Raw genomic sequence first — 27,819 nt, forward strand, 5'->3', positions numbered from 1 at the left:
TGCATCTTTTTTCAATGTTTTGTCCATCTTATGTGAGAAGTGATGTCTAACATTACACAACAACAAAGGCTTTTTAAGTGCTACTTTAGAGCATCACTTCCTCCGAAAAGTGCAATCAGGGTCAAAGGTGGACAGCGCAGACTCCTTATCTGTGTAACTTCTGACTCGGAGGGAACGCTGTGGATTAGACATGCTTTGATCAAGGGACTAGAGAGGCATTTTGAGAACTGAGTAACGTTCACCAGTGACAGTCCAAATTCCTTACTGATCACTTTAAATCAGGGCTCCGTTAAAGCATTCTTCATTAAATCACTTCATACTACACACTACACAAGGACTTACAGAGAGAGCTGCTGGTATTGGCCAATAAGCACCATTTGGAAATCTTATCAAATTATCGCAGATGCCATAGAGTAATCAGGAAGGTGCTTTTTCAGGCCATATACACTTCGAAGCTTAAAACACTTGACAATAGTTAACTACCTTGGTTATCACGATCAACAATTACACTGATTTCAGTCATACTTTAAAGATAAGAACACCATTGTGATGCCTGCCTCATGATCATGTGACATTTCAACACTGACAGTCCCAAGCACTCATTGGTGGCTCCGGAAAATGTTTGATCACCGGAAAAGTGGTAACACATTTACAGAAAGTTAAATTGTCCACTTTTTGGATTTGAGTATGTACTGGGGTAATAAAAAGAACGAAACACAGCTAAATAAATAAATAAAAGAATATATATATATATATATATATATATATATATCACAATCTTTACTTAAATCAGCATTCAGCAGTTATGCTATGATCCAAGAGAGAGGGAGAGAGAGAGAGAGAGAAAAGATCCACCTACATAAATTGTGCTTGGCACTGGATAAGAATATATTTAAAATAATAACTGACAAATATATGGTGTCTTAAATATATGCATGAGGCAGAAAACTCAATTATCAGTGTTTTTGTTATGTACTTTCTGAATGTCCATAAGCAATCGGTCCCAAACAATATGATCTATATCTGATTTACTTTCTCAGTTACATAAAACAGCATCCCTTATTATCAAATTAGTCAAATAAAAGCAACTGTCTGACTGATATTGCAGAAGATTTTTTATTATTATTTTTGTCTATGCCAGACACAGCACTGCAAGAGAAAATTCATAATAAAGTAAAAAAAAACAACAACAATAATGACAATAACAAAGGGACTAATAGAATTAAAACAAATCCCATCTTCTTAATATATATATTTGATATATAAGCAACATACAACTTCTTGCTGACACAGTATGTTGAAATGTTTCAAAGGCAGACGTACAGAAGACTGGCCTGCTTGATAAATACATTAGTAAAAATCCCAGACTCTCAGTCCAAACTCTCAAAAAAACCCCACTTATGAGCCCCTCTTGTTATTCTGGACAAGCACATGACACACTGACAGGGAAAGGGGACAGACAGAAACAGAAGAAAGGCTTCCCTCAGCTACAGGGCTAAAGCTCCATGACCACATTGGAATCAAAATAACTGTAATAAGTTTTGGTTGCTCAGTTTCAGTTGTCGTAACACTGGCAGAGAACAGCTATTTCCTCTGGGGAAAAAATGCATTTTGATTCTGCCCTTACATTACACACTGAAGAGAACACGTTTGTGTCTCTGTCACCGGACTGACATACAGTACAACACATCCCGTCGTGAACATTACAGCTTATAAGAGTCTTAATAAGCAGTAATACAGACGTGATGATGGTGCCTGTCATAACCGTTTGTAAGCTTTGGTGTTAAATATTGCTCATTGGGTCATTTCTGTCATGCAGTACTAGCAGTCATGCATTCGTGTTTCTGGAAAAATCATTTCAGAATTCAGATAAACTTCATTCATTAAAAATGAATTATTTAGACATATGACAGGACATAAACAAGAAGCAGGTTGAAAAGAATGAGCTAAAGTTAACCATTGCCCAGACACGGATTGTTTTATAATTAATTGTGTGTGTTTGATCAGATCATATGATGTGTGTAATTTTCTGTAATTCAAACAGTTGAAATGTTTCAGGGTGTTACAAGCCACAAATGACAAAAACATCACAGAATTAATTAAATTCTCTGCTAATATTGCTTGTGCTGCTGTTTTCCCACCAAAATGATGGCACTTCCTGGAAGATGATGTCTGTGAGGAACTGGCCTTTTGTTATTCAAGGGATATTGTAGACTAACAGTATGGAAAATGAAATAAAATGTTTAGTTTAAAAAAAAAACAAACACACACACATGGAATAGTTCTTAATAAATAAGCTTTCCTATGCCAAAAGTGCAGCACTCAGGTACAAGATAAAAACAATAACTTCTGATTTAATGGTTAAAAGTGGTGAAATGATTGAAAACATCCATGTTCACTTAATCGTGATACTACAAAAAAATAAAATTAATATGATTTTCATTGTTAAAAACTGAAAGCTGAATTTGATTCATTTAGACATACATTTATAATTTCTTATACTACCGTTCAAAAGTTTGTAAGACTGTTTGAAATGAATACAAATTCATTCATATATACTGTAGGATGCATTAAATTAATCAAAAGTGACAGTAAAGCCTTTAACATCATTACAAAAACTCTATTATTTCAAATAAATACTGTTCTTCAAAAAATTATAATGGTCTCCACAAAATTATTAAACGGCATTAAAATATTAAAAACAACCGTTTTCAACATTGATGATAATCAGAAATGTTTCTTGAGCAGCAAATCAGAATATTAAAATGATTTCTGAAGGAACATGTGACACTGAAGACTGGAGTAATGATGCTGCAAATATAGCTTTGCATCACAGGAATAGATTACATTTAAAATATATTTAAAACCAAAAACAGTTATCTTAAAATTGGCTTAATACTTCACAATATTACTGTTATTTTTCATCAAATAACTGCAGCCGTGGGGAGCCGAAAATATTTATTTCAAAAATATTTAGCGACCCCAAACTTTTGAATGGTAGTATATATTAATTATATCAATTATATTTATAACCTACATTATAAGAAGACAAGAAAATGAACTGCAAAGCAGGAATGACCCGATCGTCACTAATGCTGGGCCAACAGCACACAAACATATGTCCAGAGGACCAAACACAACACAAAACCACCAGTACCCTTCATAATCCACACCTGATGACATGATTCACTGGAGAACAGGCTGAACAAAAGAGAAGGGTGACGTGAAATAGATGCACTGACAGATGCAGGGGTCGTGGGATGTTTTTTTCCGAGAACCGCATCCGTGTTTATCTGACGGTGACGCCGAGCTTCTCCAGAACGCGCACGCCCTTTTCCTGATACTCTTCCCGCGTCAGCCAGAAGTTGTCCTTGTCTTTCATGATGTCAGCCAGCACCGCCCCACCCAGAAACACCATGTGCTTGCGGCGGGGAGGGTCCTCGATGCGGATCTTGAATTTCTATGGGGGTATTAAATAGACAGCGTGACCAGAATTTCAAGGGAGTGGAACAGAACGGACACTGACCCACATACCAGAAAACACTCTGAATGGATCTCTTTAATACACATAAAAAGCACACTGTCCGGTTGGGAATCGAGCGGCAAACCCAAATGGGAGAATAATGAGGTGAACAGCGTATGCGGAGCCCGTGTTCGGTGTTCATCTGCTCTCAGACCCTGAACGGGCTATAAACAGGTGGCTGAAAGGGTCTCCTGGAGGCCTTCGTGTAAAGCCGATTGCTTTTTAATTTGCCTTAAACGCAGTTTGGGCATAGGCAGACAGACACGCCGCTCGGCCGTATCGTGCATCTGTAATTGATCATCTATATATAGTGGCCCGACATGCGGCCCACTCTGAGGCTCCCCAAAATGCTTTTCCAGGCCAATGGCCAGGTTTTAAACGAGATGGAGCTCAGCTGGGCAGTCTGGGGCGTTGTGTGTAACCGAGGCCGTTTAGAGACAAGGTGATGCAGCGCCACCTGCTGGTGCACAGGAGGCATTACGACACATCTGAGTGTTTTTGAAGTTAAAATACTTTCTTCTATCCCAGCTTAACCCTACAAAGCCTTCTGCATCATATTTGATAAGCAAAAGGCCTCTAAGACATTGCTGAAAAACCTGTAATCTACTACATGCTTTCAGTCTTCTGACTGACAGTTTACACTTTTTGAGCGAGTAAAAGGCCTTTTATAATTATAAACATCCTTCTTCATGTTGTGGTTCACATGTCTTTTTGCTGTGAATATTTACTGATTTTAATAGAGTAAATGTCTCACTTTATTTTAAGGTCCAATTCTCACTTTTAACAAACCATTAACTACGACTTTTGCCTCAATAAACTCCTAATTTGCTGCTTATTAATAGTTAGTAAGGAAGTTGTTAAGTTTAGGTGTGGGGTGGATTAAGGGATCTAAAATATGGTCATAAAGAATAAGTGCTTTATAAGTACTAATAAAAAGCCAATATGTTAATAATAGGCATGCTAATAAGCAACCAGTTAATAGTGAGAATCGGTCCCTAAACTAAAGTGTTGCCAAGTAACGTAAGAATAATATTCATATTGTTAGTAATATTTCCCTATGAACATTTACTGGACTGAAGAAACTTAGGTTTATCCATACATTATACATTACTTACATTTAAAAAAAAAAAAAAAACATTAAAATTTGAGTATCAAATATGATCTTCAGGCTTTTGAAGAATGTTTGTGTGTTCATTTCTCAATCCTCATTGTATTGCGTTGCATTATATGTTTTGCCCCACAATAAAAACTATAGAGTTTTGATCATAAATCTAAGCATTTTAATATCATCTTAAAACGACATAATATTCAGAGATATAGAGAGAAAACTGACCTTTATATGCATTTTATGCAAGTATCTGCTATAAAGATCTCATTGATTTACATGACAAGATATCTTGTCAAGTTCTTACTTTTTGGCCACCAGCAGCTCCACTAAATAGCATATTTTTTGCTCAATTTAGGCCTCTGTTTTTTCCTCTTTGAGTATGAGCTCCATATTCTCATTAGTAAGATTATTTGAGCCATAAAAGCCTGACATATCAAATATAATACTTAACAAAAATAGACACTTTTTAAAAAAACAACTACAGTCAACTATAAGTAAACCATCTGTACACTGATTTAAACTGACTCTTTGGCACTTTCACAATGTTGCTAAATCAATAATCACTATATCACACAGCCCTACTTACGAAGTTGATGATAAACCTTAGATGCAAATTGGCTATTTTTGTCTGCTGGATGGCACGCTTACACGTGCACAGCACTGGAAAACTTACCGAGAGCTTGTCAACATCTCCCTTCAGTACCCGCTCTAGATAAAGCTGTTTAAGTTCCCTCTCTAGTCGAGAGGGCAGACCAGGGTACATGGTGGATCCTCCTGACAGAACAATGTGCTTATAGAACTCGGCCCTGAGGGACAGAGAGAAGGCAAGCACAGATAAGAACACACAGTGAGCTACTGGAGGAGTAAAGGGTGAAGTTACTGAAGTGACAAGACGATCTTTAGATGATGGATTGTTTATTTTAGTGTCACATAATGAGACATAACTTAATGTAGTGTATACTGGAGGGAGGATCCTATCAGGTGTGGAATTAGAGCGCACCTGGTGTCAATGTCTGCTGCTTGAATGGTGTTGAAGAGAAGCTCAGCCACTCCGACCCCTTCCACATTAATGAGGTGGGGCTGGAAGAGAGCTTCTGGGGCCTCGAACCGCTCTCCTCCTACCTTAATAACCCGGCCATCAGGGAGCTGGAGAACAAAGAATATAACAACTTTTAAGGCTTTAAATCAGTCACCCTGCCAATTCATAGATATAAAGAGTTTTACTGAACAGTTAAATAGGGTTGCCAATACATCAAAATCCACAATATACTTGTGATGCTTTTGCTGCTGATATAAAATGTCTACTTCCCTAAAGACGTCATTAGACTAGATTTCCCATCCACTGCTTTTTTTGCATCTCCAAATTAAATGGAGTATTAAATTCTGCAAAGTCAGTGTTAGAATTCACAAATTCATAGTACTTTTTAGTAAACATTTATGTTTATTACCAGGTATTGTTATATTGGCATATATATGAACAATATTAGATATAATTTTTTTTTCTTAAAGAAATCACCAAAAATTGAATTCATTCAACTTTCATGTTGTTCCAAAACTGCATGATTATTTTTATAAAATATAAATATAAATTAGTCTCTTATGCTCACCAAGGCTGCGTTTATTTGATCAAAAATGCAGTAAAAACAGCAATGTTGTAAAATATTATTATTATTTAAAATAACCTTTTTCTATGTGAATATATGTTAAAATATAATTTATTCCTGTGATGCAAAGCTGCATTTGCAGCATCATTACTGCAGTCTTCAGTGTCACATGATCCATGTTTAAAACAGTTTAACATTTTATGTAAACTGTGATAATTTTTTCAGAATTCTTTGAGAAAATAATAATAAAAAGCATTTATTTGAAATAGATTTTTTTGTAACAATGTAAGTCTTTACAGTCTTAATTGCTTTACTATTATCAGTGTTGAAAACTATATACTGCTTAATATTTTTGTGGAAACTGTGGTATATATAGAATTCTCTGGTGAACCTTTTTTTTTAAACAGAAAACCTATTGTAACATAATATAAATTATTTACTGTCACATTTGATTTATTTAATGCATCCTTGCTGAATAAAGGTATTCATTTATTTTTAAAGAAGTGATTTGTGACTTGCATTATTAAACCGTCTACAGTGGCAACAGGACCTCAGCAAGTATTTATGATTTATGATAAGCAACCTGGCTGATAATTACTGTGGTAAATAACCACACCTCGTGTCAACATTCGGCTGGTTTCTTATCACATGCTTCACTACTTCAAATTGACCTTGATCATGAGATGTTCCTGTAAGACTGGCTGCACTGAGCAAAGTCTCAGGTCTGAAGGTTCACCCACAGCCGAGCATAACCCTGATGACTAATGAGAAAATAGCGACGGGTGCGTGGGAGCATATAAAGAGCCCATTGAAGACGTCCAGAGGTCGGAAATGCAGAGCTTCCCAGCTGGGGAAGGTCTGTGGCCACGCAGGAAATTATGTTACATGCTGGTTAAGCAACTCCGACGTCACACAGCTTTCCTTGTTTCAAAACTTGCTCATTTGATTCTGTCTTTTTTTTTTTACGTTCTCTAAAAGAAAACGTTTAAAAAGGAAATAAAAAGAAAAACACCACACCCACACCTACAAACTCAAAGTAAAGAAGGAACTTTGCACAGTGTGTGTGATGAGTAAAACTCTGAACAACTTGTCGGCAACCGCTGCCCCCTTGAGGCCTCTCTGTTTAATCACACATCCAGCAGCCAATCAGAATCCAGCAGAGTGTGGCGTCTCACAGACAGGATGTCCAAGTGTAGACTGAAGAATTTCCCTGCTGCTAAATCCAATCCAAAGAGCATATTACCATGGAAACGCAGAACACTTCTGCGTCCCAGCAGGAAATCTGTGAAACCACATACTAAAAACCCCAGCCAGAAAAACTTCTGCCTCACATACTGTAACATTTGAAGTGTAAAGGACACTTTCACCCTGCAGGCCATTAACACCTTTTCAGAATGCAAGCTTGCGTTAAAACGGTTGGTGAAATCACATAAAACTGACCGTGTAGGACTCCACCAATACAGTGGTCTCCAGAGCAAGCTTCTGTTCCTGCTCGATGTTGTATCCCACGTAGCAGAGCTTCTCCTTCATCATGCGTACCGTCTCGAAGTCTGCCGAATGGTTGAAGGCATAACCTCGCAGCAAGAGCAACTGTGTGACAAAAAAAGATTAAAACATTTACCATATTTTACAGAATGTCATGTTTTTATCATCTGAAACACGCTGCGACTTATATAATTCAATCAACATTAAGCACGCAAAAAATGCGCAAAGCGTGCAGAACGAGAGAGGTACATGAGCCCAAGTGCCCTTGTATAGCTAGGCGGTAATTTCAGACATGCTTTAAATGTTGTTTATAATGAATGCAACAATAATTTCTGTTTGTTTTATACTTTTTATTTTATTTTATACTTTAATATTTTTAATTCCTGTTCTGTTCTGAATACTGATAAATTCACTTTTTTTTTTTTCATTTCTGTTTTGAGTTAAAATGAAAGGATTTGTTTAAGTGAGGGGAACTAAAATACATGTTTATTGTGTTTATAATGTCCGTTAGCTTTGCATTTTATTTACCAGTATTTTACATTATTTCTAGTGCTGTCAAACGATTAATCGCGATTAATCGCATCCAAAATAAAAGTTTTTGTTTACATAATATATGTGTGTATATATATAAATGTATATATAAATACAAGCACATGCATGTATATATTGTATATATATATATATATATATATAAATGATTTTAGCAAATGGCTGCAATATAACAAAGAGTGAAAAATTTAAGGGGGTCTGAATACTTTCCGTACCCACTGTATATACATTAAATGTTTTCAATATATATACTGTATGTGTGTGTATTTATATATACATAATAAATATACACAGTACACATACATATATTATGCAAACAAAAACTTTTATTTTGGATGCGATTAATCGCGATTAATCGTTTGACAGCACAAATTATTTCTGAATGTTATAATAAAATGTGACTCAATACACCAATGCAATTTATCAGTTTTTTCCTCAGTAATGCATTTTTGACCCAATGCAACCTTTTAAAACTTCTTTAACATCTGAAACATGCTGTGACTTATATTCCAAATTGACTTATATAATGCGTTTAATGTCAAGCATGCAAAACCTGGACAAAGCCCACACGAGAAATATCAGTTGCAGCACTGCTAACTTGGCATCGTAGCCTATTCATCATAACACTAAAATCGCAGTCAACCAAACATACCAAAAGTTACACATCTCGTTTATATTGTATGTTGTTTGTAGGGCTGTGTCGGTCAGCATGATCACCGTACCGCCGTGGTGTTATTCCAAACATGTGTGCAAGCGAAGGATGCTGTTTTACTGTGAATTTGGGACACAAGTGAAGTACAAAGCTTGTTAACATAATAAATAATAGTTTAGCAACCAAATGTTAGACTACATCGCGAAAATGGAAACATGTGGAGCATGCCGAGTGATAGGTACTGTAAGTTAGCCCTATGCTGTTTCAGTTTTGCATTAAAACTTATTTGTTTATAGGTGTGGTGTTTTTAATAAATGTTGTTTATAATGAATGCCACTATAATGTTTATATTTGTAAAGTTTTATTTATCAATATTTTACATTATTTCTGAATGCATTAATAAAATGTGACTTATATACTGGTATACTTTTTTTACTCAACAATACAATTTTGACCCTGTGCGACAAAGTATGGAAAACGCTTTTTAGGTGACAAGCCACAATTATAGTCTAAAGGGCGGTTGAAACAGAATGCACTTTTTCATTCCACTGCACTGCTTTGCCATAGTTTTTCTGCATAAACAGACCGATGTGTTTCAGTCTTTTACTCATGCATAGCATCGTTTGCAGCTTCTCGCACATGACACAGCATTCTAAAAATGCAGGGCTCCAGTTAAAAATAAGTTAAAGGGATAGTTCATGCAAAAATGAAAATTCTAGCACCATTTGCTCACCCTCATGACATTCCAAAACCCTCAGGTCAATTTCTATGACTTTCTTTCCTCTGTGGAACATGAAAGTAGACATTTTGAAGAATGGTTTCGGTTCCCATTGACTTCTTGTATTTTATTATTTTTTTGTCCATACGTTGTTTGGTTACCAACATTCTTCCAAATATCTTTATTCATGTTGTGCAGAAGAAAGAAATGCATATAGGTTTGAAATGACTTGAAGGTGAGGAAACAATGACAGAGTTTTCATTTTTGGGTGACCTATCCCTTTAAACTCTTAAAAAGCATGTCTCTTAGGCTACGTTTACACGACAACGATGTAGTCAAAAACGGAAACGTTTTTCCCTTGCGTTTTTAAAAAGTTTCACGTATACACGACAACGTTTTCAAAGCGCTTGCCTTTAAAATCAACACGTACTGCACATGTCTACATACCTAACACGTACTGTGCATGCGCATGACGTCACCGTTTTCAAAGATTGCCATTGTCGTGTAAACAAACAGGCAAAACGCATAAAAAGTTTCCCGTTTTTGGCTGAAAACGTCGTGTACACGGCCCCTAAACCATGTGTTTTTTTGTTTGTTTTCCATTCCACGACCCTGCATTTCACAATTTTAAACGTTTGAATGGCCTCTAGGACAGAATAATACAAAAGGTTTGCTTTAATGTGTAAATAGGGCAATTTAGGGTAATGTGGGACATCTAAGCTCTGACGTGTCAAATGAGGAAATCAAAAGTTAAATTAGATACTTAACAATAACATTATTTTAAACAAGATGCCGAAGCATGTAAACTGAAATATTGTGTACCTTAATGAGATAGCGTGTAATGTCCCGTCCCGCAATGTCCAGTCTCCTTGTAAGATGGGGCAGAGAGAAGCCCTCATACACAGGACAAATGTGGGTGACTCCATCGCCTGAATCCACCACCACCCCTGTCAACAGGCCTGGGTATAGCACAACACTCAAATATTGATACAATGTCTGAAATAAGTGACACACTGATAGCTGACACACTACTGTAGGTACAATAAAATGCTTGCCAACTCAACATGTTGAGGTTAAAACAGTGCAGAGGATAACTCACCTTGAGCATAAAGCGTCAGAACAGCCTGGATGGCGATGTAAACGCCTGCAAACTGGTATGTCTCAAACATGACCTGAAGGACAGTGGGACAAACACAAAGACAAATGAACTTAAGAAACATTAAGAGAAATCACTACAATAACACTAGACCACTATTAGCTCAATTCAAAAAGATTTCCCTTTGTCAAAATTTCTGCTGCTCATGTCTAGTGTGAAGTGTTAAAATAAAACAGCTGTTTTTGCACTGATTTTGGGGTTGAATGATCAGAAATAAATAATTACATAAAGTGTAATTAACACTGTTATTCATTGGCAGAATTACTCATACCATCCATCCCTGTTACACGCTGTATAGTTTGAATAGAATATTGTCATTTAAGTCAAAGAATCTGACGGTTCTGGAGGGGGTGATGTTGCTGTAGGCGGAGAGCATCACCCGCTGCTGTAATGATGGGCACTGAGATGAACCGACAGCTGCAGCTAATTATACGTGCTGATGAACTGACTGTGCTGGTGCTAGTCTCCAGATCCTCCCCTAAAACCAGCACTTCAACATCAAAGACAAACTTCTACCCACTATTCAGAAATGACACTGTTAAACAATGAGGATTAAAAAGTCACGAGAGAAAAACTGGGTTTCTGAAATGTAGAAAAAAATTAGACAGGAGGCAGTTTCACACCATGACTGGTGTGACAATGACAAAAACACAAAATACAGTACGGTTAAAAAGTTTTGGTAAGATTTTGTAATGTTTTTGAAAGAAGTCTCTTATGCTCACCAAGGCTGCATTTATTTGATCAAAAATATTTTTACAATTCAAAATATCAATACAATTCAAAATAACTGTTTTCTATTTGAATATAAATTAAAATGTAATTTATTTCTATGATTATAAAGCTACATTTTCAGCATCATTACTCCAGTCTTCAGTGTCACATGATCCTTCAGAAATCATTCTAATATGCGGATTTGCTGCTCAAGAAACATTACTGATTATTATCAATGTTAAAATCAGTTGTGCTGCTTTAGTGGAAACTGTGATACAGGATTCTTTGATGAATAGAAAGTTCAAAAGAACAGCAATTATTTCAAATAGAAATGTTTCATAATGTAAAAGTCACTAAATGCATCCTTGTTGAATAAAACTATTTTAAAAAATCTTACTGATCCCAAACTTTTGAACAGTAGTGTATATTCAGAGTTCGTGGCATTAAAACTCTCCAAACTATTGGGAGGATAGGCCAAACTTGTGTCATACTAATTTCCAGATCAGATACTCGAATGAACTTTTTTAGTGACATTTTGAATCTGGATAGATTTCACACTAATAGAGGTAATTTTGCACTAAACCACCATTACGAACATGAATTATAGCAATATAACACATATTTGGGAGGGCAGGCTTCATTTGACTTTATGGAGAGTATAGTTTCTTATTTCTTTTTCTTTGGATTATGTTCACATGAATGGTCTGACTACACACCTCTATGATCTTCTCACGGTTCTTGGTCGGGTTCATGGGAGGTTCTGTGAGGAGGATCTTGCAGTTGCGCGAGTTGATATTGAGCTTCTCCGGACCGAAGGTGTAATCCCATAAGTGCTTCATGTCATCCCAGTTCCTGACGATGCCATTCTCCATGGGATAGTTGACCTCCAACATTGAGCGCAGCTCACTCGCTTCGTCTCCCACCATCAGATCCTGAGCAATCACAGGTCACAGGTTAGAAAAACCACCTCACTTCATAGCTATGCTGACGAAACCAGAGGTCAGTATCCACCAAAAACATTCCAATGTGGCAGCCCAACATCAGCATTTCCACAACAGATGCCCAGCCCCGGGAATCTCATGTCCCAGAATTGCCACAGCTGATCCACATTCTGTGCAGAGTTACAGTACGAGGCACGAGGAAGCTTCATGTTACGGCTCATGGAGAGCTCAAGCACAGTAAACACGGCCGCTGGGATGAGATGAGCGTACTAGGGCTGGGCGATATAGCTAAAAAAATTTAGCAACGATATAATGTTTCATATCGTTCGGTATCGATAATTATTGACATTTATTATAACTTTTTTTAAAACAAAAAGCAATAGAATTTTTTTTTTTTTATTTAACCACTGTATTTATAAACATCACAATTTATTGAGACAAACAACAAATATTTTTAGTTTTAACAATGAAACACCATAAAAATTAAACAAATATCTAATTTCTAATGTTTTATATTCAGATTAAATAGGTCTCCGCGTTTCGTGGGCTAACGTAGACTAACAAAACATTAAAATGCAACAACGTCACTTACATCATCACTGCATCTCGCACGCCACTGATGACGCTCCCTGACCCACTCTTAACATTCAAATGCAAATGTTTATTTTAAATTCGACTAATATTAATTCTTTATTCACAATCTCCTCATCACAGGCAGGCACAGCACTCAATTCAGCATGTGTAGATTTTTTCTATCGATATCGAAGAAGGTGTACCGTCGATAAATATTGATACCATTTTATCGCCCAGGCCTAGAGCGTACGGACAGATGCTGCGCTCGTTCACTAGAATCAGCATGCCTCCATGCACACAACATGTTAGTCATTTTCATTCACAGGCTTCTCTGCTCGCAGTTTTAGCATTGACATTAAGACCCATTTACAATAAAGATGATAATTAGAAAGTTTTAATAATTGTTCTAATTATGAGAATAGGGACATCTATATTACAGCTGTATCAATAACGACACAGAAGAGCGATATAATTGGAATAACGTTAAAAAAATTTGTTTTCAGTTGATGGACGATAAAAACACTGACAGCCAATCAGAATGCACCTAAATTTATTTAAAAAAGCAGACAACAGAACTGCAGTGTATTATTAGAATAAACATGTTTAGAATCTATTTGTATGGATGCTATTATAGTTTTTGTGATGATTATCGTTATAGTATTGTATAGTATTGTATCTTGTATAGATATTTTGTACATTTCCTACCGTAAATATATCAAAACTTAATTTTTGATTAGTAATATGTATTGCTAAGGACTTCACTTGGACAACTTTAAAGGCGATTTTCTCAGTATTTAGATTTTTTTTTAAACCCTCAGATTCCCGATTTTCAAATAGTTGTATATCAGCCAAATATTGTCCTATCATAACAAGCCATACATCAGTGGAAAGCTTATTTATTCAGCTTTCAGATGATGTATAAATCTCAATTTAAAAATGTGACCCTTATGACTGGTTTTGTGGTCCAGGGTCACTTTTATCTGAGATCTGAGAGTTCATGCTAAGACTTTGTTTAAACCCCTAAACTTTAAGGCTGAAATACACTACAAGGCTTTCAAAACCAGAACAGATTTTAAAACACTAGGCATCAAACCCTTGCCAACTTTGTAAATGGAGAAAACCTGGGCATCACGTACTAAATGACTGAGGATCACACACTAACATACTTACAAATCGTTCTGAGAACAAACATGCAGAAACATGTGCCTCGTTGCTATGAGATGCACGACAAATGAAAACAATATGTTTTAAACCTGGCTCAAAATATCAAACATGTCTGATCTTCTCCATTCTCTGATGGAATCATTACATGAAGCTAAAAATTGAAGTCTGTGTCTATCATACACTACATGATTTTCTGTGAAATCTGTTAACTCTGACTGCCCAAAATCTGCAGACTGGCTTTGACGTTCAGCTAGCGCAGACTTCTACAGACAGCAAATTGGGGCAAAAATCTGGGCAAGAGTTTCACGTAGCGTATTTCACCCTTTAGTTTATGCTTTGGTACCAGTTATGCAAATACCTCTAATAACTAGCAAGGCCCTGAATGAAGGACTGGATGTTAATTGTACAGATTATCACGGAGTGCGCAAGTACTGTGTGTTCTTTGGCACGGTTACAGGATGTGCCATGTGCCATGTGTTTTCAATGGAGCCCTGCTGTCCTTAAATTTCATCTGTCTGACTAACTTCCTGGGTACAGCTTCAGCAACATTTAATTTATCTGAGAAGGGAAATGCAGGCTTCTCGAAAAGAGTTTTGAAATGAGCTCTGTGTGTGAAACAATATCTTGTGAACACCAAAGCAGCTTTTATGACACATCAGAATCTATTAAGAGCACAGTGGTGTTGTTCTAGTTCCTCAAACATTATAGAGGCCAAAGGACATTGAACAGACAGGATGACGGGCAGCTACACAAAGTGCAGAGACATCAACATTTCCCTGCATCTTAAGGCCAACTTCTGCTAAATCTATTTCAGACCGGAGGAGGAGGAGAAAATTAAGCTATAATGTCTGGTGGGGATCTGAATATTTGCCAAGTTCTGTGAAAGACATTTGCAGCTTTGAAACAGAAGACAAAGTGCAGCGTAAGAGCACATTGAGCAATGCACTGTGGTGAATATTGGAGTTCGAAAACAAATTAAGCAAGACCAAAAAAAAACAAAAAAAAAAAACAAAATATTAGTGAGAATGTCTGATTCATTCCCCATGGCAATTTACATAAATCAATACACAAACAGAACAAGAAATACAACTGAAATTAGAAGTAGGGCTGGGCGATAATATCAGGCACTAACAATATATTTTATTGTTTAAACGTAACCCTTTAACTAGTGACGTATCCTGGGGCATACAAACATTTGAGAGGCTGAGGGGAGAGGCAGGGAAAGTGTAGGTCTCATTTCTTGGTTTCATGTTGAAAGGGTGTTTGTTTTGAATATTTAGATATATTGACTTTGTTCATACATTCTTTATTTAGCTCAAGGGCAGCATTTAAAACTGCATGGCCGCTCGTAGTGGGAAATCTACTCACCCTGCGATAAAAGTTGATCTAGTTCACATTTTATTAGAGATTATTAGGTTTACAGTGAAATTTAATTAATTAAATGCTTACATTTTTTGTAATCTGTCTCGAAATGTTTGTATCTCAGGGGATACGTCACCCTTTTAGGGGTATAAAATCAAGATATAAAAACATATATATAGACTATGTCAAATATAGTCAATATAGAAAATCAAATCTTTTTGTAATCTTGACAAAACACATATTGTTGGAAAGGTCTGACAGTCAAGATATTTGGTGATTGAGTTTGAGTTTTGTTATAGAAGTGATATTGTGACAGAAATGTATTGATTTGTGACAGAAAACTGCATCAAAAAAAAATCTAGAGTTTGGGTGTAACCCAGTGGTTATTTTTGGTACAGTGCCCAAAACAAAATCTCACAGGAATCACATTTTTTGTGATATCAACTTCAAATTTGGAACATAACTTCGTTAGACATATGGCTTTGATTTTATAGCAACTTTAGAGTGCAACATATTTTATTAAAATATTTATTTTATATAAAATAAAAACAGTTTATTACATTATCTTTACTGTAAACTTAAACTTCTATTACTTTATTATAGTATATTTTGCTTTCACTTCAGCAATAATCTGCTATGTGTCATCTTTAAAAAGAGACCAACCTTAGGTCTGTATTCCAAAAGCGTTCAGGAATTACAACAATTTGTTTAAAATGTTGTAACAAGCATTGATAAACTGGTGTTGTTTTCAGTGAATTTATATCTCCAAAGTGGAAAGTATCCTGGGGGACACAAGCATTAAAATCAAAAATAAGAATCAAGTTTTGAATAAAATCATGAAATTGTATTATCTGAGTCCCAATAAGATGGAAAATAGCAATAAATTAATTTTCTGATGTCTCTTTATGGTCTTGCCCTTCAAAGGGTTAAGAAAAAAAACTGTATGAGAGTTGATTAGATTGATTCTGTCCAAATTAGTGAACCGATTCAAAATGTTTTGTTTCCCTGTGGCATTTTACATACATTAAAATGCTTTAATAAAAATATGTTTTAAGTAAATATTACTTTATGTTTATGTTATTGCATTGTATGATGCAGAAACAAACAAACAAATAAATTATCCTTGTGTTCATTTAGTGGATAACATGCCTTGATTATTTTTTAACTGCATTAATATTTTACTTCTTGTATTAAACATTCTGAATTCAGCTGCTACAACAGATGTTTGGTTAAAATGATGCTCCTGTTACTGAGAGACAATAAAAGAACAAACCCTTTTAAGCCATTTTAGAGCAAATGCATTAATAGAATTATATGCATATATTGAATATTGTGTGTGTGTGTGTGTATATAATATATATATTATACTCTTTTAACCATATCACCCAGCCCTGATTATAAGGAATGAGATAATCTACAAAATAAAAGAAATCAAAGCTCAATAATAGGACACCACTGAAATACTGCATGGTGTAATACACTCTCCTCAGCAGGCAGTCAGTGTTAAACAAAACACACGTCAGGCTGCACTTACCATTTTTTTGTTATTCTACTTGATCATGTGAAGAACAAGAAGGAAAGAGTGTAAGTATAAAAAGGACAAACAGGAGAGAATGAAGGCTTACTTTAAAACAGCTAAGCTAAATACGTCTCAAAAATGAACTTTGAGAACCCATCAATTTAGAGTATTACCTACCGTCATTCAGAAAATGCCATAACAAACTCCAAATGGATCATCTGACCGGGTGGAAGGTAGAGTGTGAGTGTGGAGCTCACCTTAATCTCAATGTTTCCCACTTTAGCTGTGGATCGGATGATGGGCCTGCCCACCAGTGCTGGGAAGATGTGTTCTGGGAAGTTGGATCCGGCATAGCCACACTTGACAAACTAAATGATTGAGAGGGAGAGAGAGAAAAGCAATAAAGGAAACTGCTCATCCTCTACTTCTTTAAAAAGAGCAGCCAACAAGACAGCAAAACAGAACTGAATTTTTGACTTCTTAAACACATGTTGATGACTGGCCATTGTTATGGTCAACAGATGCAGAGGTTATTATGTATAAAGTAATGGATAATGTACATCCAGCCATTTGTTATCACAGAATAAACACCGACGCGAAGTGGAGGATGGAAGTACTGGATGTACATTATACCACTTATTACATGGCTACTTGCCACATAAGTAAATGATTAGACACAAAATATTGATTTGAGTTTAAGTATTTTATTTGCTCTTTAAAGCAAAGCTTCTGCAAAGAAAAAAAAGCTCCTAAAAACGGATTTGAGGCTAGACGAAGTTCAGACAAGACAGACATTTAATGCATAAAGTACAGTCCTATCACTAATTACACAGCTTTTCACCACATAAATAAAGACGAGGACATAAAATGTTACCAACACTTGTAAAAGTATCTATTAGCTTTTACTCACAAATAGCAATTTCTAGCTTATTAAACATTTTACAGATGAGCATAATTATAAAAACTATTTATTCGTAGAATTGGTTCCTGACTTTTCAATGACCTTGTAAGATTTTGTAAGACTTTTCCAAGCCTAGAAATCACAATTTTAACATTTTCTCATATTTACAGATTTTTGATACAAATGTGATATGTTTTATAGAATAGTACAATAGAGTGCTACAAGGACAACATTTTGCTGTTGAAAATACAGAAGTTAGCATCACACTGGTTTCCTTATAAAAAAAAAAATATAAAAAAAAAGCATAATAGATTTTTTACAGATTTTTTGATTACCGCAAAAAAATTACCTTTGTGACCAACAAAAGTTTGTGATTCTTATATATTTTGTTCATTAGGGATGCGCCAATCATGATTATTCATGAACAGATATCAGCCAAAATAATAAAAAAAAAAAACATCCAGCCACTATTTATGGCCAGTCGACCGGTGCATCTATATTGTTCATCGTGATAATCTTCACAAATTAACCCAACTTTTATGAGAATTGAAGTCTAAATGCAATTGGCAGATGTAAAAAAGCTAAAATTACAGGCTAAAAAGAAATATACCGCAGCCGCATGACATCAGTGTCACCACCACTAAGTTTCCAACTCTTTATTTCAAATCTAAACGTTTGAGTTAGACTGCAAGAGCACCAATACAAACGCAATGAGGCTGTGAGGCAAACTAGTAGATGAGGTTTCCTGAAGTTTGATGTCAGCAGAAGCCTCTGTAGTCCCATTTAGCAAATTGTTAGCAACCGCCTTTTTTAAAGGTAGTGTAGGCGATTTCAGAGAGGCTTTGAAAGCATAAGATCCCACCCTCCCTGCAAATCACTCTCCAAAGCCACGCCTCTCAACCAGCATAACAAAAAAAAAACACACATTTTTTTTTTAAGACCCTTAGAGCTCAAGTGAGTTTTAAAAAAACAAACCCAAGTATGGCATTACTGATGGATTTTATGCTGTAGAATAAAATGTGAAAATATCTTGAGCTTGTGTTAACCACAGAGTTTATTTCAGGCCTACAACGGGTTTCCTTGTTTTAGGGCTCATTTCTGCTGCATTCTATAGTTAATTTAGTATTTGGGGGCCTGTAACTTTCTTGTTTGTTTTTAATCGTTTTAAATATAGTTTTTTGACTTAATTCAGACACTCTTGACTTTATTCAAGCTCTCCAGACTTGATGCAACAACAAATCAATGTGAATGACATGACGTGACTGATCTGTCTACTACTTGACTACTGACTTATTGAGAACATCCCATATTGTTTAAGATATTTAATGGTAATTCTCCATCCACAGCTGCTTGACAGTAAGGCCGAAACCACCAAAAATATTCAGAACAGTGCTTAACTGATTGGTTTCATCCTTCACTGTCAGTATTTGCTCTATGAATCATCCCCAACAACTACTTGTTTGCATTAATCTCAATCTATTGTTTCTCATATTAACATATTCCAGAAATGGTCTGAAGGCTTTCAGGCTCATTCATTGGTCGTCTGACAAGCAGAGCCCTGTTCTCTGTGCAAGCTGTGGTTTTAACAGGTGACATCACTTCCTTCTGAGCCTGACTCATGGCTCTCTGTTCCACTGGCTGTCCTGACCTAAACACACTCGCTGTGTACTAAAAATACACTACTAAAATATTCCCGAACCACATTATTTCCAGATCCAGATTCCAGAGTGAAAACCAGCCCACGCCAGCCATTAACCAACCATGACGTCAGGATGCATGACCACGCCCCCTCATTCAGGGCAAACGAGTTCAAGCATCAATTCTATAACGCATAATGACTTAATGTTATCATCTACAAAGACCAGCGTCCGCCAACGTTAGTGAAACTCGATGTACACGCCTTTCCACCGAGACTAGCTCTAACGGCGAGGTGAGGAAGTAACATCACCCAGTGCTTGCAATATGCAAAGCGTTATCAAAGCAAGCGGATGATTTCATAACAGGCTGCATTCACAGTGGAGTGGAATAGCATAGGGGTAACTTATCTGTAACCATAGCGACGCAAAATTAATTTTAATATTTTACTTTGGTAGTAATAACTGGAACAAGCTAGCAAGGCTGCAGGATTTGCAACGCGGTGTATGGTCATGCAACCGACCCATAAACGATATGTTTGCTCGTGCCACTGTGTTTATATTTCCATATAGCTATATACCACAGGATAATACAACCAAATCAGGCCACATTTAGCAGGAACTGTGATGCTAGTGTCGAATACAGTCCGCGGAATAAGTGAACGCTGGTTTGTAAAGAGGATAAATATAGAATATAAATCACTTTAGTGTCGGATAACGCAGAGAAGAATATGAGGGCAAAGTCAATGCAGCTGCGCTAAGCTTTCATGACTTCCTGTTAGGGGTCTGTCTGCCTTACTCTCATTAAACTTTACTCAAAAAAGCTAAACGAGCCAAAAATAAATGCTATGTGTTAGAGTTGCGGACGTACCCCTGTTCCGTTATCGCAAACCACCACCTTTCTTCCTTGGCTGTCCATCTTCCAAAACCCTGGAGCCGTCAACAGCAACCCAACTTTCTCTGAAAAAAGTGCTACAAGCACTCAGCAGCAGCAGGTTTCACTTCCTGTTCCAGACGCTCGCGCGAGCGGCTCAGCCTGTTTTTTCCACAAGCCCCGCCTTCTGCGTTCGGATTGGCTAATAAAACTTGCAAGCGGTCTGCGATTGGACAGTTGAGGAGTCATTCATTGAAACTTCACCGTAGTAAACAGATTTCCAACACATAGCTCGATAGACGGTATGTAACATCATTTGTCATTTCTTTTCTATAATATTTTGTCACTAATCAATGTTGCCTTTAGTTTCAATAATTTATAACTTCTAATCTTAGGTAATAGAGTATAAAAACAAGAATACTCAAGATATTAAAAAAATAATAATAATCTTAATAAACATTAACAGACGTTCATTTTTTTCAAGACATTAAAAAACATTAACAGTGCAGTGCAACAAATGACAAGGAGTTCATAAGGAAATGGGAGTGTAAACAGCAGCCTATTTATTTAAAAGAACGGTATTTCATGCTAAACAATAAGACCAGTTTAACCCACTGTTAGAAATGCAACAAACATAGTCTAAAACAAATCTCATAAGAAATCTCAACATAACTTGAAACATTTAAAATGAAAACCTTAATAATCATTGATAAATAAATGATTAATCAAGAAATAAATAAACAAATTAATTAATGAATAGTTATGTCTATTAAAATAATAATAATACAAACGCATAGCAAATATTTCATATAAGTTAAGTATAAATTGTTCCAATAAAAATGTAATAAAATGTAAATAAGAAAGTGATTTAAATGAAATCTTGTTTTCAGTATAAAATGTTGTTCAATTAAAATATAAAACAGGACTTTTTTTGTGGTCGGAACGCTTCCTCGCGTTCCTAGTTTCCGGTCGGAATGTGACGCTCTTTCATCAGCAGAGCGTCAACATGGCAGCTGTTCTTTCACCGAGACCGTGCGACAGCAATCCTGAGACTCCTGGGACGCAGTCTGCGAAGGTTTGTGGGTGTTTACGGCTACATCTTGTTGCACAGACCACAGTTCTAACACTGTAGCATGTGAGGTATACATCTATGCAGTTACTGCGTCTATAACAGCGTGAATGTGAGCAATAGTCCCCTTTGTTTATTTGTACTATTCTGCTATTATTGGACTTAAGTGCGGCTTTTGATACAGTGGATCATCGTATCCTGTTAAAGAGATTAGACCTTGAAGTTGGCATTCGTGATGTTGCATTAGATTGGTTTGCATCATATCTCACAAATAGGAGTTTTTCAGTGGAAATTGGAGAATTTTCATCAAGCTCAGTTCCCGTCACTTCTGGGGTGCCCCAGGGCTCAATTCTGGGTCCAATCTTATTTTCTTTATATTTACTCCCTCTCCGCTTAATTTTTGAGTCCCATAAAGTTTCATATCATATTAATGCCGATGATACTCAGCTCTATTTTCCTTTAAAATCAGGTACTGATTCAGTGTCCTCTCTGCTAGCTTGTCTAGAGGACATTAAGGTTTGGATGGACAATAATTTCCTTCAGCTAAATCAGAAAAAGACTGAAGTTATATTGTTTGGCCCTTCACACCTTTTAAATAATCTAAGTTCTACCCTGGGCCCCCTTCAAGAAAACATCCGCGATAAAGTTAAAAATCTGGGAGTTACCCTTGACCCTGAGTTCGGATTTGACAAACAAATCAATTCTGTAGTTAGAGCCAGTTTTCTGCAGCTTGGGGGACTTTGCAAGCTTAAAAATATTCTGAGCTTTAGTGATTTGGAGACCGTTATTCATGCATTTATCTCAACCAGGTTGGACTATTGTAACGCTCTGTACGTTGGAATAAATCAGTCCTCGCTCTCGCGCTTGCAACTAGTACAGAACGCCACGGCTCATTTTTTAACAGGGACAAAAAAGAGAGAACATATCACACTTGTGTTAGCGTCACTTCATTGGTTACCGGTTCAATTCAGAGTTGATTTTAAGGTTTTAGTATTTGTATATAAATCACTTCATGGTCTTGCCCCTACTTATATTTCAGATCTTCTCCATTCCTACTCTCCTGAGAGAACACTTAGATCTTCCACCCAGATGTTATTAAATGTTCCAAAATCTCGACTTAAATCTAAAGGTGACAGGGCTTTCTCAGTTCTTGGTCCAAAGCTCTGGAATTCCCTACCATTGTTTATTAGACTAGCCCCTACTCTATCCACATTTAAATCTTCTCTTAAAACTTTTTTTTTTTCTCAGGCATATGCTTAATTTGATAATATTTTAGCTTTAATTTTGTTTTATTTTGCATGGTAATGTTTTGTTTTGTTTTAACTTTATTAATTTTTGTTCTGTTTTCTTTTGATTTATTTTATTAGTATTTAAATTGTATTGTATGAGGATGTTTTTGTCTTGTATGTTGTGCAGCACTTTGGTCAGCATTTATGTTGTTTTAAAGGGCTATATAAATAAACTTGACCTTGACCTTCACCTACTATTAGCCTGCTAGCCGATGGAGCTAAAGATATAGATGAACGGATGATGCTCAGAGTAATTATACTTTTAAACAAATTAAGCATATGAACGGACCCCAGCTGTCTTCCTAGGTGGTTTTTGGACAGTCATTGATAGTTTTCAAGGCCACATAGTATGATTTCATGGGCTTTAGACCTAGGTAGCCCTTCTAAACATAATATCTCTCAATCCAGATTGAAATATCTTTGACAGGATCGTATTTCTGACTCTTCGAACAGGATGATATTGAGGAGAACTCCAGTGATGGCAGTCAAGCCCCCAAGAGACGCAGGATGGGGTCAGGGGACAGTTCCAGGAGCTGTGACACATCCAGCCATGAGCTGGGGTGAGAGCTCATTACACACACTCTTCCTATTGTACCATGCTGATCTGTAAATTACTTTCAAGGCAAGACACACCAGATGAATAGGGTAAACAAATAACTAATAGATATCAATACTACCCCAGTTGATTCATTTTATAATAGGAATTGCAAATAGTTTTTGTATTACATTTTTTGTAATATATATTAAACCTTTTCAGTCTCATGTTTAAACATATAAATATGCAAGTGAGGCATTATCTAATTAAATATGCAATCATTTGCATACATTTCCAGAGCATAAATCTATTCTTCTTCGTTTTGGTTTCTTATTAGACTCAAAGATTTATACAGAGGGATTTAATTTATCTCTTTTTATCACTCCATAAAACGGAAAATACTGTCAACAGCCAGAAAAAATACAAATACGTGCGTTTTTAGGAATAAAACGTTGTGTAAAACCAGGCGAATGACATATGAACAAACCCCTGTATAAAAACCTTAAGAATATAGATAGGATTAAAGCTGAAAAGTTTGGTGTTATGTAAATGCTGCTGAGTGCAGGAAGAAAAACTCATTTTGAGAAAACGGCCTTTAAAGATATATATTGTAATAGAAATCAAAGGATGCAAAAAGTGCAATAAAAGAAATACAAATTCAAGTGTATTTTGCGTATTTGCTTTCCACTAGTCTGAAGCAATACTTTGAGATGCCAAATAGCCCAAAATCTGAAAATTGACCTATGCTTGGAAAATAAAACAATGATTTTGCATGTTCTTGCCGTATGAAATTATTTTCTAAAATAGTGCTGGGCAGTATACCGGTCCATACCGAATACCGGTGTTTATTTTTGTTATGATATGAATTTTTAAAATACCGCAATACCGGTGTATGTCGCTTAAACAACGTTCGGAACGCGACACTGTTTGAAAGGGGTCCCTTTTCACTGTTGCACTGTGGTGAGGGAACAGCTGTATGTGTTACTAAGCGTGAAAGTTCCGAAACTGAAGCTGTAGAACTAATAGAACGTGATGACACAGAAGAACTCATCCACAATATCCACATTGACCGCCACGAATATCCACCGCCCCCTGCCACCAGCTCCCGCGTCTCACACACACACAAGCGTGACTTTAGCACTAGATTTAGCAACTTTCAGACCCTTTTAGCGGCTTTTTTCCATAGAATATTCATACTGACAAAACTAGCGACTGTTTTGGATAAACCTTAGCTATGATTCAGTTGGAAGATTTCGCCAGTGCTGTCCCGCGAACGTGAGGTCTGACTTTCCCGCAGAAGTGTGAAAAATACCGTGATATAAAATTTTGGTCAGACCGCCCAGCACTATTCTAAAATATTTCTTACCAGCCAGTATTTTGCTTGCTTCTTTCTTTCTTTCTTTCTTTCTTTCTTTTTCGTTACATTAAAATGTATTCCCTCCTGACAATGAAAATAGTTAGCTGTTTTTCTTTGCACCATCATATTTTACCTATGTGGCTAGTGGCTTCTAGTATTTCTGTGAATCCTCACCTGTCACCTGTTTGTGGCTTTATTGGCTAGCCAAAAATCTAGTTTTTAATCTTTATTCTGATGCTTTTACTGTTTATTGAGCCTTACTATTTCATTACAGACCAACATACTTTCCTGCTGAGAATCTGACCGAATACAAATGGCCCCCGGATGACACAGGGGAGTATTATATGTTACAAGAACAAGTGAGCGAGTACTTAGGAGTCACTTCATTCAAGCGGAAATATCCAGGTGTGAACAATAAGCCTCTAACTGTCTGCAGAGAAAAATTGAACTGAATGGTTTTCACGTTATTGGTCAAATAGTGGTTTGGTTTTCAGATTTAGTTACAAATGCCAGAGATGACTTTTTGTATTGTACTGTGACTGTCCCAACACCCTCTTTTTTTCTTTACCAGATTTGGAAAGAAGAGACCTGTCTCACAAAGAAAAACTTTATCTGAGAGAACAAAATGTTATTACGGAAACGCAGTGTACTTTGGGTAAGAATTCAATCTTTCTCATTTCCATTTCTTGAATTTGTGAAACTAATAATAATAATTTTGTAAAATTGATAACATGTAATTCTTTATTCTTACCCTGAAAATATCCAATGTAATGTCAGTATATAAACTCAAATGCTTTACTTTTCCAACAGAGTGGTTTAATTCCTAATTTGCTCCACTTGGCATTTCAGCTTTGACTTGTATCTTAATTTATTGTAGTAGTTGTAGTAAGAAGTTGAGTGTAGTTTGAGACTAAATGCAAGACCCCTATAATGAAATTGCTCCCTTCTCCCTCAGGCCTCACTGCTCTGCGCAGTGATGAAGTCATTGATTTGATGATGAAGGAGTATCCAGTCAAACATGCAGAGTACTCTGTCATCCTCCAGGAGCGAGAGCGCCAGCGGATCACTAAAGAGTACTCTGTGAGCACTCTTAGTGCGGTGAGTAACACACTCTTTTATTTATTATAGACCTTGGATATTACTCTTATATTTTTTTATTTTTGGAAAAACTTTTTAATAAGGTTCATTAGTTAACTACTTTACATTAACATGAACTGAGCATGAACAATACTTCTACAGCATTTATTAATCTTAGCTAATATTAATTTCAACATTTACGAATGCTTTATTAAAATCAAAAGTTGTGCTTGTTCACATTAGTTAATGCACTGTGAATGTACATGAACTAACAATGAACGACTGTGTTTTCATTAACTAACAATAACAAAGATTAATAAATACTGTAATGTTCATTGTTCGTTCATGATAGTTAATACATTAACTAACATTAACTAATGGAACCTTATTGTAAAGTGTTACCTTTTTTTTAAAGAAATAAATTCTTTTATTTAGCAAAGACACATTAAATTGATCAAAAGTGACAGTAAAGACTTTAAATTGTTACAAAAAAAATTTATTTCAAATAAATGCTTTTTTTCCCCAAAGAATCCTGAAAAAATTATTACAGTTTGCATAAAATATTAAGTAGCACAACTGTTTTTTTTGTTTGTTTTTTTTAAATGGACTATAATAATCAGAAATGTTTTTGAGCAGCAAATCAGCATATTAGAATGATTTCTGAAGGATCATGTGACACTGAAGACTGGAGTAATGATGCTGGAAATATAGCTTTACTATCACAGGAATTGATTACAATTTGAAATGATAATATTTCAAAATATTATACAAAATATTTAAAAAAAATTTTTTACTGTATTTTTGATCAAAAAATGCTTTGCTGATAAATTATATATATATATATATATATATATATATATAAGTAAAGGCTGGTGTATGCAGGAATAATGATTAATACTGGTTGTACTTCACTAAAAATCTGTGAGTCCTAATGGTCTGACTGTTTTCTTTTTTTAGCAAATGCAGCAACAGAATCCTCAAAAAGTTGAAGCCAGTAAAGTGCCCGAGTACATAAAGAAAGCAGCTAAAAAAGCTGCTGAATTCAACAGTAATTTCAACCGAGAGCGGATGGAGGAGAGGAGGGCTTATTTTGACCTTCAAACACATGTAAGATGTGCTCGTATTCTTTAATCTGATTGTGTACTGCGGTGTGTAAAATGCATGTAAAACTGCTTTACCACCCAGAAAACCCTAGGACCTGTCTAACAATATCCTGGCAGCACCTAGCAATGACTCTGAACACCTAAGCAACCACTTATAGACCTTATGCCTGTGTTATACTTTCCGCGTCCGCGAGTCCGCTAGGGTCCGCTATGGTATGCGTGATGTAAAAATCGTCATCGGAGAGTGTGCGCAGAGGCTCTGTGCGGACATCTGTGTGCCTCCCATTTTTTGTGTATGTAGTAGGCTACAAAAGCACCAACTGCGCATGCGCAGGCTGTGTGAAGAAGCCCGTAGCTACTCAAACCTGTACAATCCACTGCGCTGATCTACTGCGCATGTATGGAACACGTCCGCAGATCGGACCATCAGTGTATGCTTTCGGTAGTATAAATACAAGTAGTCCGCGTCCGCGCTGTCCGTGTACGCGTCCAGATTGCTCATGCGGAAAGTATAACACAGGCTTTAAGCTCTGCAAGACTGTGGTCCTCCAGGAGCTGAGTTTGGCACCCCTACTCTAGGGAAAAGCTGCGTTTACACTTGGCATTAACATGCAAACTGTATCCGGTTGTTGTCCACATACACATTGAAAAGACAAGTGTCAACGCGCTTCTGATCTGAATGTTATCCGGTCAGCATGTCCTGGTCCAGTCAAGGATGCATTGTGATCGGATCTCAGTGTAATGTAAACGTAATCCAGCCATCGTGTCTGCACGGTGATCGCATGTTAATGCCAAGTGAAACGCAGCCTTTGTTGCAGGGATCTCCAACCCTGCTCCTGGAGAGCTACTGTCCTGCAGAATTCAGTTATAACCCTGCTCCAACACAACTGTCTGTAATTATCAAGTAACCCTGAA

The 27,819-nt window shown here is 36.3% G+C and overlaps 2 protein-coding genes across 3 annotated transcripts in view; one reads left to right on the plus strand and one right to left on the minus strand.

The window, feature by feature from the left end:
- Positions 1-2,982: 2,982 nt before the first annotated feature.
- Positions 2,983-20,600, minus strand: LOC107660226 (actin-related protein 2-B-like). 2 transcript variants are annotated; one of them, XM_016449495.1, is made up of 10 exons: positions 20,472-20,600; positions 17,323-17,433; positions 12,223-12,438; positions 10,739-10,811; positions 10,462-10,598; positions 7,676-7,825; positions 5,632-5,777; positions 5,305-5,437; positions 3,284-3,460; positions 2,983-3,100 (listed from the first exon to the last, which is right to left on the minus strand). In XM_016449495.1, exons 1-9 carry the CDS (start codon positions 20,517-20,519, stop codon positions 3,290-3,292), a joined length of 1,185 nt encoding a protein of 394 aa, XP_016304981.1. In that variant the 5' UTR covers positions 20,520-20,600; the 3' UTR covers positions 2,983-3,100; positions 3,284-3,289. The 2 variants fall into 2 exon arrangements, with proteins under 2 accessions (XP_016304981.1, XP_016304979.1); XM_016449493.1 differs by lacking the exon at positions 2,983-3,100 and having other exon boundaries at positions 3,283-3,460.
- An 813-nt stretch (positions 20,601-21,413) lies between these two features.
- The window catches only part of LOC107660227 (PHD finger protein 10-like), a 22,516-nt gene continuing 16,110 nt past the window's right edge, over positions 21,414-27,819 (plus strand). The window contains exons 1-6 of the mRNA XM_016449496.1: positions 21,414-21,549; positions 23,286-23,392; positions 24,999-25,129; positions 25,296-25,379; positions 25,680-25,822; positions 26,759-26,908. Of these exons, the coding sequence (XP_016304982.1) occupies positions 21,481-21,549; positions 23,286-23,392; positions 24,999-25,129; positions 25,296-25,379; positions 25,680-25,822; positions 26,759-26,908 (684 nt within the window). The 5' untranslated portion in view covers positions 21,414-21,480. The remainder of the gene's footprint in view (positions 21,550-23,285; positions 23,393-24,998; positions 25,130-25,295; positions 25,380-25,679; positions 25,823-26,758; positions 26,909-27,819) is intronic.

This window comes from Sinocyclocheilus anshuiensis, unplaced genomic scaffold (assembly GCF_001515605.1).
Source record: "Sinocyclocheilus anshuiensis isolate Anshui unplaced genomic scaffold, SAMN03320099.WGS_v1.1 scaffold475, whole genome shotgun sequence".
Taxonomy (NCBI): domain Eukaryota; kingdom Metazoa; phylum Chordata; class Actinopteri; order Cypriniformes; family Cyprinidae; genus Sinocyclocheilus; species Sinocyclocheilus anshuiensis.